Here is a 12,473-nt window from a genome sequence, read left to right on the forward strand (position 1 = left end):
TGGCTATCACAAATTGTTCTCCAGCAAAAAAAATATAATCACAATAATTTTGTTGACATGATTTTTTTACAAGAATTTAAATTCTTAAAAAAGAATTACATTCTTTTCAATTAATCAAATACACTTTTATAATTTTTATTTTTTAAATTTATACATTTTTAATTTCCTTCAAAATAATTATGTATAATTTTAAATATTTATTATTATTGTTATTTCTCAACTTATATTTTTTTTTTCTGGATGGAAGCGGGCAAAGAGCCCCACGACGAAAATCAATTATATAGAAACGTCATTACAACGTGCATCCCACAAGAGGGAGCTAGAAAAAAAACAGATAAATCATATTTTGCGAACACATCAGGTACACTATTTGCCTCCCTTACGTTCTATTTAAATTCATAAATATTCATATAATGTGTGAATTATTTATTATAATAACTGCACAAAAATTGCATAAACGATTAGGATAAAAAAAAGGTTTGCTGACAGGCGCATGGTGGTGGTTTGATGGTGTTATGGTGATCTTTTTTTCTTCTTCTAATGTTTCTTTTTATTATTATTCCTATTTTGCTTTTGTTTTTCTTTTATTTTCTCACGTTTGTCTTTAAAAATAATGTTATATACTAAATATAACATTTCACAAAAAAAATATCTTGTAAAAATTGAACATAATACAGAAAATTTATAACATTCATATATCTATATTCTACTAATCAAACTAGACTCCATATTTGATAACATTTTACAAATTTAAAGAATTAAAAGGAACAAATTTTGAATTGAAGGATAAAAAAAAGCACCAAATTTAAGGCACTAACATATTAAGTCTGTATTTATTACTCCATTCTACATCAAATTGCAAGAATTTGTATCAAAGATGCACAAAATCATATATTTGAAAAGTATGATTGTATAATGATGGTATTGACAATTTTATTTGTGGTTGCAAACTTAGAGCTACACATGAATTACCCTATACGTGCAAACTAGCTAGATACAACATTACCCATATATTTTGCTACAATCAATTGATTCTTATTAGAAGAAGTTAATCTTTGTTGACCAAGAAATGAACAAGTCTTGAGGAGGCTTCATCATGAAGTAGCTGCATTGTTGAAGTGGTTTTAGGATCTTGACGTGACTGAGAAAATTACAATGAAGATAAAGTGCATGAGTTAGCATTTTCATATATAATTCAGTGGCGGATCATAAATGTTTTTTAGTGGGAACAAAAAAATTATTTATAATATTTTAATTAAAAAAAAAAAGATTACCAATTTTTATAAAATACATAATATCTTGGTAAAAAAAAATCCAATATATATATATATATATATATATATATATATATATATATATATATATATATATATATATATATATATATATATATATATATATATATATATATATATATATATATATATATATATATATATATATATATATATATATATATATATATACTTTTACAAATTATAATTATTATCTATACATTTTCATATTTTAAAAAATATTATATGATTTTTTTTCATTGTCAATTCTATAAATAATTTAAAAAATAAAATGATAAAATTAACACCAATTTGTTTTCTCTTTTGTCTCTTATAATTTTTTACATTCATTTAAAAGAATATTGATTTATGGGGGCAACACTAATTTTTTTTATGAGGGCAAAAATAAAAGCTACCATATATACTCATGTAAAGAAAGAAAAATCTTGTGGGAAAAATTGTCCCCAACCCTCTCCAAGTAAATCTGTCTGTGATTCTAATGTGTAAACCTCAACAAAAGATCAAAATGAGGAAGAACAATGGTCTCCGAAGTTAAAAACATCCACTAAATATGATCATTCATCTTTGAATGTGTTACACTTTAAACCATTATAGATAACACATCACCTTCATCTCTACCTTGCAAAGAAATCCATGTCATTAAACACAAAATAGTTGTGTTAATGTTCATCTTTACCTCCTTCAATATATTGATTGTATTGCTTAGATGAAACTAAATGCCAAATCTAGTTATCATGTAATTGGAACATTTCTTGGTAAAGACAAGGATTCTTAAGCTCAAGTTCATCTTGATTTGATTAGAGAACTTCAACAATGGTGTGTTGAATATGTTAAACTCCTTAACACCAAGCATGAGTGCCTAAAATAAAAACATACTTGTTTTTGTCAACTTTCACAAAGGAATGTTAGATAAGTGTATGACTATTTTGGACATAAGCTATGCAATTACTTCAAGATATAGTATAAGTTGATTCATTTATTCGCTCATAGAAGCATGATGATTTTTCTCTTTAGAAGTTGACCACCATTTTTTCATCCAAGTTACCCTATTATTTTGATTGATTTTATCCATAGTTGCCACTTATTCCAAAGATGATTCTCATGTTATACTGTTCAGTTGGACTTTTCATATTAAATATGTGATTCGTATATTTTTTTATTTGTTACTCCTTTATAAGTTTTTTTTAATGATGAAACTTTGATATCTTCTCTTACTTTGTAATGGCACAAATATTGTTATGATGATGCTTATATGTGAACAAGAGCATGTTAATATATATAAATTTGGACTAATAATTATAATAACATTATTTTCATTGTATTTCTTATATCAATTACATTAAAATGCATTATCAACAATTTAATCATTGTAGATTGATTGAATTGATGTTTTACTATTGTTGTTGACACCTGTGAAATGCGATGCATAACATGAAAAAAAAAATTCAAAATCGTATTTTGTAATTTCAAGAAGTTGTATCTAAAACAAAACTCATTATCAATTAATGATTTTTTTACTCTCGTCCTCATTAAGAATTTTAGTTTCTATAATTAAATTATAAGATTTCAAAATTTAAATATTATGAATTGATTGGACAATATACGTAAATTATTATAAAGTTCTTTATAATTTATATGCTCGTTTCACATGTATAAAAAAATCAGAATTTAATTTCCAAAATGCTATAATAAATATTTTTGAATACTTAATTTCAAAACATCTATATATTGTCAAATATGTTTCAATTTTTTTTTTACAGAAACACGGAATGAGTGTAAAGAGGGAAAAAAGCTGTGCAAAAATAATTACCTAGTCTAATTTTAAAACAATATACAAGAGAAAAAAGTGGTGACCAAAAATCAGTAATACGTTAAATTAATCATTTTTAAATTTAAACATCTAATGGTATCAACGGTAAACAGACGAAAGAACTCAAACAAAATTATTTAAAAACAAAAGACTAAAATAAAACTTTTAAAACTTAAAAATACAAAAATAAGAAAACAATAAACCATAAAAACTCAAAAGTAACATTTAGCCTAAAACGAATGGAGGAGGCTTTATCCATACGTTTTTCTCTTGTATAAAATGAAGACTCGCATATCTTGTATTCGGAATTTTTGTTTTGAAATGAGTAATGTAATGGTATACCATTAACCTGAGAATTTGGTAACATTATTTGTAAATATTACACTTCTATAACATTTAATTTGAATGCAAATTCATAATCAAATAAATCGCGTAAAGGATAAGGATGAGTATTTTCAAGGTGATTTGCTGCCTTTATTGAAACACTCGTGAAGATGAGAAAATTTTACAAATGAAACACGCCTAAAACAATCCTAACCCGAAATTATTAAAAAAAAAAGTGGTGATTAAAATCTAACCTATACTAAAATGAGCAGAAGATATTATTATTATTTTTTTGTGGGTGGGTGGGTAGGGGTAACTGAAACGACAATTTAAGTTGACGCACTTTACACATGAAACCCATTCTTCTAGGTAAACACCTCATTTAGAAACCCCAGACTCCAACGACTTGAATAACAACAGCAACGCTACCTTGTTTGGAAAATAAGTAATGAGATAAAGCAAGGTCAATCACCAAATGTGAACAACATTCTTGGCACAACTGGTACGTCTTCCTAACTGGTTTGAGTTGAAGAGGCAGTCACTGATTGACCATCATCAGGTTTAACTACATTACCAATGGGGCCATGACCATGAGAGACTAAACTATCTCTATCTGCAACAACTTCCTTGTTATTCTCATCTAAGCGGACAACTAGAGCAAAGCTCTTCGACATCTGCTTCATGAAATCACCGGTAGTGTTAGCAGAACTTCTATGCTCATTTTCTCCAACTAATCCAGTAGCCACCATGCTGCTTTGCTGCCTTGCCTTCCGTTCTTGCATAGCCTTCTGCCGGTCTTCATAAAAATCAAAATCATCCAGGATGGACACATCAGTTTCATAGTTTTTAAAAATGGTCAACATTTCAACCCCCTGTCCCAACTTCACCTGTAATGTTTAAATTTCAGAAAGGAGCAAAAAATCAGTAGGATGCAATCATGCAACTTTTAATAGCACATAATAAAAACAAGAATTATATGAAAAATAATTAGAAGACAAATCAGGTGAGCAAAAAGTAAACTTGGTAGATGACCCAAACAAAGTTCAAACAAATGGAATTCCAAACACCAAGAACAGGAAAAAAAATAACTTTTAGGTTGTCTAAAAGTTTGAGAAGGTTTCTCAAGGCAACAGGCAGTTCAACATTCAATTGTCAGAAGTCTTCTCATTGACACATTGCAATAATCATTTCCATTTGTCATCCTCCCAAATCTGACATGCTAGGAAACTAGAGTAAAAACTGTTAAAAAGCATGATTCATAAATTCATATACAGTGAAAGACCCAACGATTCCTACCTCCTGAGTATCTCGACTGTTTGTCACAGGCTTGTTATCATTATTTTCAAGAATAATGTGACGAAACTGACTATTTGGAACATCTTTAATTATGTGCCACTTCAAGGGAAACTGCCCACTCCACTTATCTTGCTGCCAGAAGTCCACACTCTTGTCAAAATTGACAGGTCCAACCATTTCAGCTACCCCACAGAACTGAGCACTAGCATTTACCTGGAAATAGTTGCAGCAAATTTTTTCATGGTAGTCATGTGTTAGAGAAACATGATAGCAAGAAAATAAAGAAAATTAAAAACTATAAAAATTAATTTTAGTACTGGACTAATTTTAAACCTAATATCAGCCTTGGGAGATGTCAAATGCCGTACCCAATCATATTATAGCTAAAGCAATAAAATGCCATCAATATAGGGACAATAACTAAACCCATTGAATCTTTTTTGGAGTTTTTTTTATGGGAAACAACTACTTTTTTTTCAAAAGCTAACTTAAGAAACTGCAAAGGAAGACGGTTATTTCTCCAAAAAAGCTCTCAATGTTTTTAACAGAAATGAAATACACACACACACACAAAAAAAAAAAAACTCTGAACCAAGGTTTGCTGCAAACACAGGACAACAGAAATATATAGTCACTACAGGAAGAAAATCGTAGCACAATATTTGTGCTTAAAAAAGATACAAATATCAGATGATTACCGAAAAAAAGAGAAATATAGGACAGGCATCTTGCTTCTCCATTGCTTGGCGATATGCATCATCTAACTTTCTGTTTCCATTTGGTGTACTAGCCCAGACACCATATTTAATGCTCTTGTGAACATTATCTTCACTGTAAGATTTGATGACAAAAAATTTGGCATCCTTGTAATCTGTGGCAAAATCTGACCGATTGAGTGATTCATTTTGGAACTTGGCAGTAGATGCACTATTTTTACTACTATCCACAGAATTATTTTCAGTTGAAATTTGATTTTTCAACTTCGAGGCCCTTGGTCCTCGGTTCTGCTCACTAAGGATATCAAGAGTACCATTACAGTTGCAAAGAGAAGCAGTTGGTCTCCCTTGCCGCCTGCTATTTTCAAGAGAAGCAAAACTCCTATCATTAAGATTGGAAATGGAAGTGCCTCCAAAGCTAGAACCCTGGTTAGGCAGGTATCCTCTACCATAGGAGTTTGAACCAGATCCAAACCCATACAATGATTGCTGTTGATGAGAAGCCTGCATAGAACAGGATAGTCAGCACTATGCAACAGCATATAAATTTGTGTTGTTCTCTGGCAACTTCTACAGTTTCACATTGTTGCCATGCATGGATGATAAGCAATGGTTCATTTAAGACCACAATTCAGAAATTTCTTTGGAATAAATTAATATCAATTTTTGGATCATTGGACTTGAGATCTCTTTTTTTTTTTTAAAAAAAAAAGAACTGAAAATCTATTTTTATCCATAATTTCATTCAAATTCACTAAAAAAATTCCTTTTTTTCTGCATAGGTACAAGCATTGCCAGTCAAACTGCTTTCCAACCAATAAAATCTGGATTCTGATGAATGCCAATGATGCCCAAGGTACTATTGGATTTATATATAAGCAGACAAGGGCAAATTAAGTTATCATGCATATAAGTTTGTTAGATATAGAGGGATGTTTCTGTTAGCCTTATCATTTTAGTAGTTCTGTATCTTTAGTTTTATGTGTTAGTATTTCATATAATTTTGTGCAGCTGTAAGCTTGTAAAACAAGCTCTAAATAGCTTAATAAAATTCAGACAGATGTCAAAATAAGACGAGAACTCCAAAATAAGGTAACAGAGCTAGGGGGGATAAATCCTAACTCCAATCTTTACCATCGTTGTATAGTCCGAGTATATTTGTAAATATTAAGATATTTTTTAGGCTTAAATATGAATATAGTCTGTATAAGTTTGGGATTTCTCAATTCTGGTCCTTGAAAGTTTTTTCTTCATTTTTTAGTCCCCGTAAGTTTGGGCTTTCTCAATTTTGGTCCCTATATTGTGAACTTATAGGGACTAAAAATAAAAAAAAATAAAAGAAAAAGAATCTTAAAGGGGCTAAAATTGAAAAAGCACAAACTTATGTGAACAAAAAATGAACAAAAAAATTACAGGAACAAAAATTGAAAAGGCACAAACTTTACCGGGATTAAAAATGAACAAAAAAACTTATAGGAACCAAAATTGAAAAAGTGCGAACTTACATAGACTAAATTAATATTTAAGCCTTCTTTTTATTTCCTACTTTCCCTATTTCCTTCTTTAATAAGTTTAGCCTAGAAAAAGGAATTAGAGCTTGTATTGCAAACACAATATATTCAGTTTTCTTCTTTCATGTTGGTATCAAAGCTCCCAATCTCAGGGGCTCTACTTTCACTGCTACTGCTTAGCTATTGCCTGAAGCAACATATTGGGCTGGCAACTACACAAGAAGAGGGCCTCCTCGCCACCAGCACGTCTTCAAAGAATCTCAATCATCCACCACTATATGCACAGTCACACATTTCCCCAATCTTCAATGCATGTAAGCCACACCCCCCCCCCTCCAGAGTGCCCATTCGCCAACACCACCACAAAAAGGGTCGTTGACAACCTCTCTTCCAACTTAAGGGGTTAGTTTCCTCATACCTTCATCTCATTTGGTGGCTATTTTCAGGCACTATTTTTCTTTCTTTGAACAGAATGTCACCACTGTCCCACTATTGTCATAGCTAAAGAGAAGAGTGATAAACACCCAAGCACATAGGGAACCCTCCCTTAAAAGTTGGCTTTCAGGGGGAAACCAAGCCGTTTCAGTACTCCACTGAACATCCCATACTACTCGCTATGGGAGTTAGGCATCCCATAACAGCCAAGTCCCTACCATAAATTGAAAAGCACCCATGCACTTGGGGAACCTTCCCTTAAAAGCAAGCTATGAAGGGGGTAGAACCAAGTCGCTTAAGTGCTCTACCAAGCATCCCATATTACTTAATGTAAGACTTGGGCACTCTATGATAGGAACATATAGCATCGCCCTTAAGAGTCGTCGTGCCAATGACTGCACTCTACGACACTTCACTCATCCTTTCTGGTCAACCCCTCAATAGGTAGCCTTTTTTAAAGTCCTTGAACGCATGGGAGGACACGGGGTAGCTTCCCAAAATTGCGGCAGAAGATACACCGTCCCTCAATCAAAAAAAGGACCTGGAAAAAGGTGTTTCCTTTCTATCATCAAGCAAACCTAGAAGCTTCGGTAGCTTCCCACAATTGGCTTCAACTCACTTTTTAGCTAACCTGGATGAGCCAAATTGGCTCACTTTGACAGCTCACAACCTATTAGCTAGTCTGGTTAAAATAGTTGCTCAAAAGATTCCATTTTGGAGATGCTGGACAAATGACCCCCTGTGCGTGATATTACCTTGAAACCAATCATGCATGAAAAAAGCAAACATATTGAAATCTATTGACATTTTATAAGTGACAAAATCCATTTAGATGACATTGTCACAACTTTTGTCAACTCAAATGACCAGCTTGTAGACATCCTCATAAATCATTTGGAGAACATTATTTTTACAATAAGCTTGGATCATATGATATATATATACATACATACACTCCAACTAGAGAGGTAGTGTTAGACATATAAGGATGATTCAGTTAGTCATATTATTTTCTGCATCTTTAGCTTAATGTGTTTTTTTTTACAGCAGTAAAACAAGCTCTTTACTATTGAAATTGAGAGTGTTTTAACAAGACACATTATATTATTCTTCATTTTTGGGTTTATCTCTTTTGTTTAAGAGCTATAAAATTACTTATTAGAAAATGAAACATATTGTGTGTTTATGCTCAAGTTATAGAACAAACCATTCCAACACTAGGCCCAAATGACCCAAGTGAGCCCATTGGCTGTGGAGAAACAGATGGCGATAGGGGCATCAAAGATCTCTGTCTTTCTGATGGTTTTGAGCAGTCTGACCAGATTCCACCAGATCTTGATCCTTCAAATCCTTGTTGGGATTCATGAAAGCCAAAGGAACCAGGCGCTACAGGAAAGTTGCCTCTACCAAAAGATCCCACTGATGGATAGCCCGCTCTTGGTCCAAAAAACATGTTATCAACTTGTTGGTCAATACCTACCAGGTTGGTGAGTTCTGGCTGTGAAACTGGAGTAGGGGAATTAAGATATGGTAAGCTAGGAGGAACCAGCTGATGATAATAAGGTGGCCCAGTGTATGGAAATTGCTGAGGGGAGTATAACTGTGTGTCTACACCTACAGAAGGCAAAGGTGTGGTAACTGGGGAATATGGTCCATAAGGCACTTGTGGGTTGAAGCCATACCCAGAATGGAAAATAAGAGATGGATTTTCATTGTAAACACCCTAAAAAAGTTTAAAAGAACATATATTACGTCAAACATTACAAACAGAAACTGTGCATAAAAAAGAAAGAGATGTCAAATTCTCACAGGAGATCCAATGTCTAAACCCTCAGAATTGACATATGAAGAATATTCATCCCATTCACCATTGCCATTGTCAAAACCTGAAGTCAGACTTGCCAAAAATTAGAAAATAGCAATATAAACACCAATTACCAAACAAGCATTGCACAACAAAGCACACTTTCAAGATGAGCACCAAAAGACAATTGAGAGTCCAATTGTCAATGTCCGCTTTGCAATTTGAAAAATTCTCTGATAATAATATGTGGTGCTGGTTTAAGGGGGGAAAAATAATTGGACAGAAGTGTCCAAAAGCATGTTACTAAATCATGTACATAAAAGAACAAAATCCCTACATTCATATCAAAGGTGTTAAAAATTTATTTAATGTCTCACACACTTTTGAAAACTCATACTGATTATCAAAACAAACAAACTTCTTCAAGTCCAAAAACATTAAATATTTAACGATCTGCATAGATTTCTAGAGTTGTGTGCCATGAAAAATTTGCATAAAGATGGATAACAATGAAAGCAATATGACTGCTAGTGTAAGAAGAACGCTGAATAGGTTAAAAAAGAATAAATAACTCGGGAAAATGTTACATTAAAATCATGTGTTTCAAAATGATATTACCGTTTCAGTAATTTATTTCAAAATGTGAAGAACAGTAACACAAACGTGAGGAAGTTAACATTGACAATAGCATTGCCCACATATATGAAAAACTTAAAAGCCATGTATAGTTGAAGTTCCAAGGTGGTCGATCAACTTAATAAAAGAGTTAGAATTCTTTCAAAGAATAAAAAAAGACTTGCAGAAATGAAGAAATAAAGATTAACCTCTATAGTAGAAAGCCTGGGCTTGGGGAGCATACACATTAGGAGGATACAGAGGACAATCTCCAACTGAACCTAAAGATCCTGATTGACTTGTGGTCTCCCTTGAATGACCTATAGTTGTTGTACCCTGAGAAGAGTTCAAAGGTATTGAACTTTCAGGTATTGATAAATGAAACTGAAAAATATGACATAACATATGCAGGGGGGATATCTAGTGAGAGGACTACTTTTATATGAGAGCAAGAGAACCACTACCTGCTCCTTCAAGTTATCTGGTTCGGCCGGTATCTCTTCTGCATGCATGATCAATAAGCTCAATTGACAGTATGATCTTCGAAAAACAGGCAGTAGCAGTACAAATTATTGAGCAACCAAAGCTAAATTTGGAGATAGCAAATCCAGACGTGCAAACAAATGCACACATGATTAAAAGAAAGAACGTGAATATACTTTGAAATGGAAAGCGGGCAAGGGCGCAGTAAAACAGTATTGCTGGAAGCATAAAATGAAGTGTAATAGATCCCACATACAAAAATAAAATGAATTACCCTTCAGGATGATAATTTAAGCCATAATTATGAAATCAAAAAACGGGGAAGCTTGACTTAAACCACCACCCACACACACTATAAACGCTTGAGACCACGATGATCCATCCCATCAGGGATGGTGTCATAATCATTCATTACACAGAAAATCCAAATAACCAGATCACACCACCAATTCTTGTCTTACCCAGATGCAAGGTTTAAGAAAGTAACGGACATCGAACATCAACGACAAACAAAACAAGATTTATTTTTTTAATATTGAATGGTAAAATTAATCATTGACTTCGTCGAGAGAGAAAATTGGGAAGGTCAAAATTGGATGAAATAATAATAATAATAATAATAATAATAATAATAATAACAATAACAAACAGAAGAAAGGAGTTGAACGGTACCGGTGGTACGATCCGGACCCTGCGGTGGTTGGGTTGCCGCCATGAATCTGAAGAGGAAACCCGCACAGCATAAGAATGAAGAATCTCACCAAATTGCAAATTACGAACGAAACAGTACCTATCTATTCATCTAGTGGTCTACTACCTCGTTCTCGTTCTAATTAAATGTAAATTATTTCAGTCTGTGATTGTGTTCAATAAAATTGCTTATAATTAGGGGGGAGGTTGCGGATTGCATAAAGAAAAAAATATATTAGTCGGTTAATGAAACAAGTCATTTAATCTAATTTTATATATTTTCATAAATTAACATCTATTTTTTTAGAACGGGATCCAATCGAATTAAAAATAAATTAGATTTTGTGTCGAAAAGAAAATGAATTAGATTTTGCAGATGCATTCAATTAAGATTTAAAAGAATTTTAGAAGTTTTTTTTAGTAAAAAAATATAAAGATATTAATTAAAATGTTTAAGTAATAAAAATAAGTTTTGTGATATTTAACCAAAATTAGGATTTGGTGAGAAATTTAATAAAATATGTTATTATTTAATTCAAATTTTTTGTAACTTAAATAAATTTTTTAATATTCAAAAGTATATAATTTTCAAAATATACAAGTATTCATGTTACACATAGATATTGTGATATATAATTTTTATAAAATTGATATGATTGATGATTAAAGGAGAATGAGTCTATTATACTTGTAAATATGATAGAAAAAATTGATTTATTAAGTAATAAGTTTAATTTATTTTTTTTGTATAGGATAGATCTTTATCAATAATTTTAGATGTTTTTTAAAAAATCACAAAATTCTTTTAAATCTTAAAAATCGATAATGTCATTTTAAATCTTATAAATTCATATTTTATAAATCTATTAAAATCTGAATTATAAAATCCTAATCATAAAATCTTTTAAAAAAAATCTTAAAAAGTCATTAGTATATATATTTTTTATCAATGGGAAATAAAGAAGGCAAGGAGAGCTAAACTCAAGAAAAACATCCTAAGAGCATCAACCAACGACATAGGGGATAAAGAAATTGGACAAGGAACCAAAGTAGACATAGGTTCTGTAGAGGATGAACCCTTCTTCGAAAGCCAATTTGCACAAATGTTGGCTTCCCTATAAACATGATGAAATGATAGTCGCCACTTCTTTGTCTTGAAAGTACAGATACTGTTGATAATGGGTGTATACGAATGATGGGTTGTAACACCCTCTGCAACTAATTGAAGGGCCAACAACGAATGAGACTCACTCTACACTCTTGTAGCCAGAGTTCCAAGCAAGAGAGAGGCCATGAAACAAGACATGTAATTCTGCATTAAGAGAGGTTGCAAAACCACAACTACCCAAAAAACTTGAGAGCCATTGACCAAGGTTGTCACAAAGGATTTCGCTGAAACCCGCCTTCCCTGGGTTGCCTAGCGAACTGCCATCCACGTCCAACTTGATTGAGTTCTCAGCTAGTGAGGACCTAGATACTGCAAGCGGTTGCTTT

At 32.2% G+C, this 12,473-nt stretch overlaps 1 protein-coding gene across 5 annotated transcripts; it reads right to left on the bottom strand.

Moving 5' to 3' along the window:
• Nucleotides 1-3,557: 3,557 nt before the first annotated feature.
• On the bottom strand, nucleotides 3,558-12,473 carry LOC100779278 (YTH domain-containing protein ECT4). 5 transcript variants are annotated; one of them, XM_041018353.1, is made up of 9 exons: nucleotides 12,325-12,473; nucleotides 10,962-11,008; nucleotides 10,271-10,308; nucleotides 10,016-10,142; nucleotides 9,197-9,273; nucleotides 8,595-9,110; nucleotides 5,424-5,945; nucleotides 4,726-4,938; nucleotides 3,558-4,316 (listed from the first exon to the last, which is right to left on the bottom strand). In XM_041018353.1, the coding sequence occupies exons 1-9, from the start codon at nucleotides 12,342-12,344 to the stop codon at nucleotides 3,942-3,944; spliced, it is 1,935 nt and encodes a 644-aa protein (XP_040874287.1). In that variant the 5' UTR covers nucleotides 12,345-12,473; the 3' UTR covers nucleotides 3,558-3,941. The 5 variants fall into 5 exon arrangements, with proteins under 5 accessions (XP_040874287.1, XP_040874286.1, XP_040874288.1 ...); XM_041018352.1 differs by lacking the exon at nucleotides 12,325-12,473 and adding an exon at nucleotides 12,057-12,119 and having other exon boundaries at nucleotides 10,271-10,346; XM_041018354.1 differs by lacking the exon at nucleotides 12,325-12,473 and adding an exon at nucleotides 11,107-11,139.

Source organism: Glycine max, chromosome 8 (genome assembly GCF_000004515.6).
Source record: "Glycine max cultivar Williams 82 chromosome 8, Glycine_max_v4.0, whole genome shotgun sequence".
Classification (NCBI taxonomy): Eukaryota; Viridiplantae; Streptophyta; class Magnoliopsida; order Fabales; family Fabaceae; genus Glycine; species Glycine max.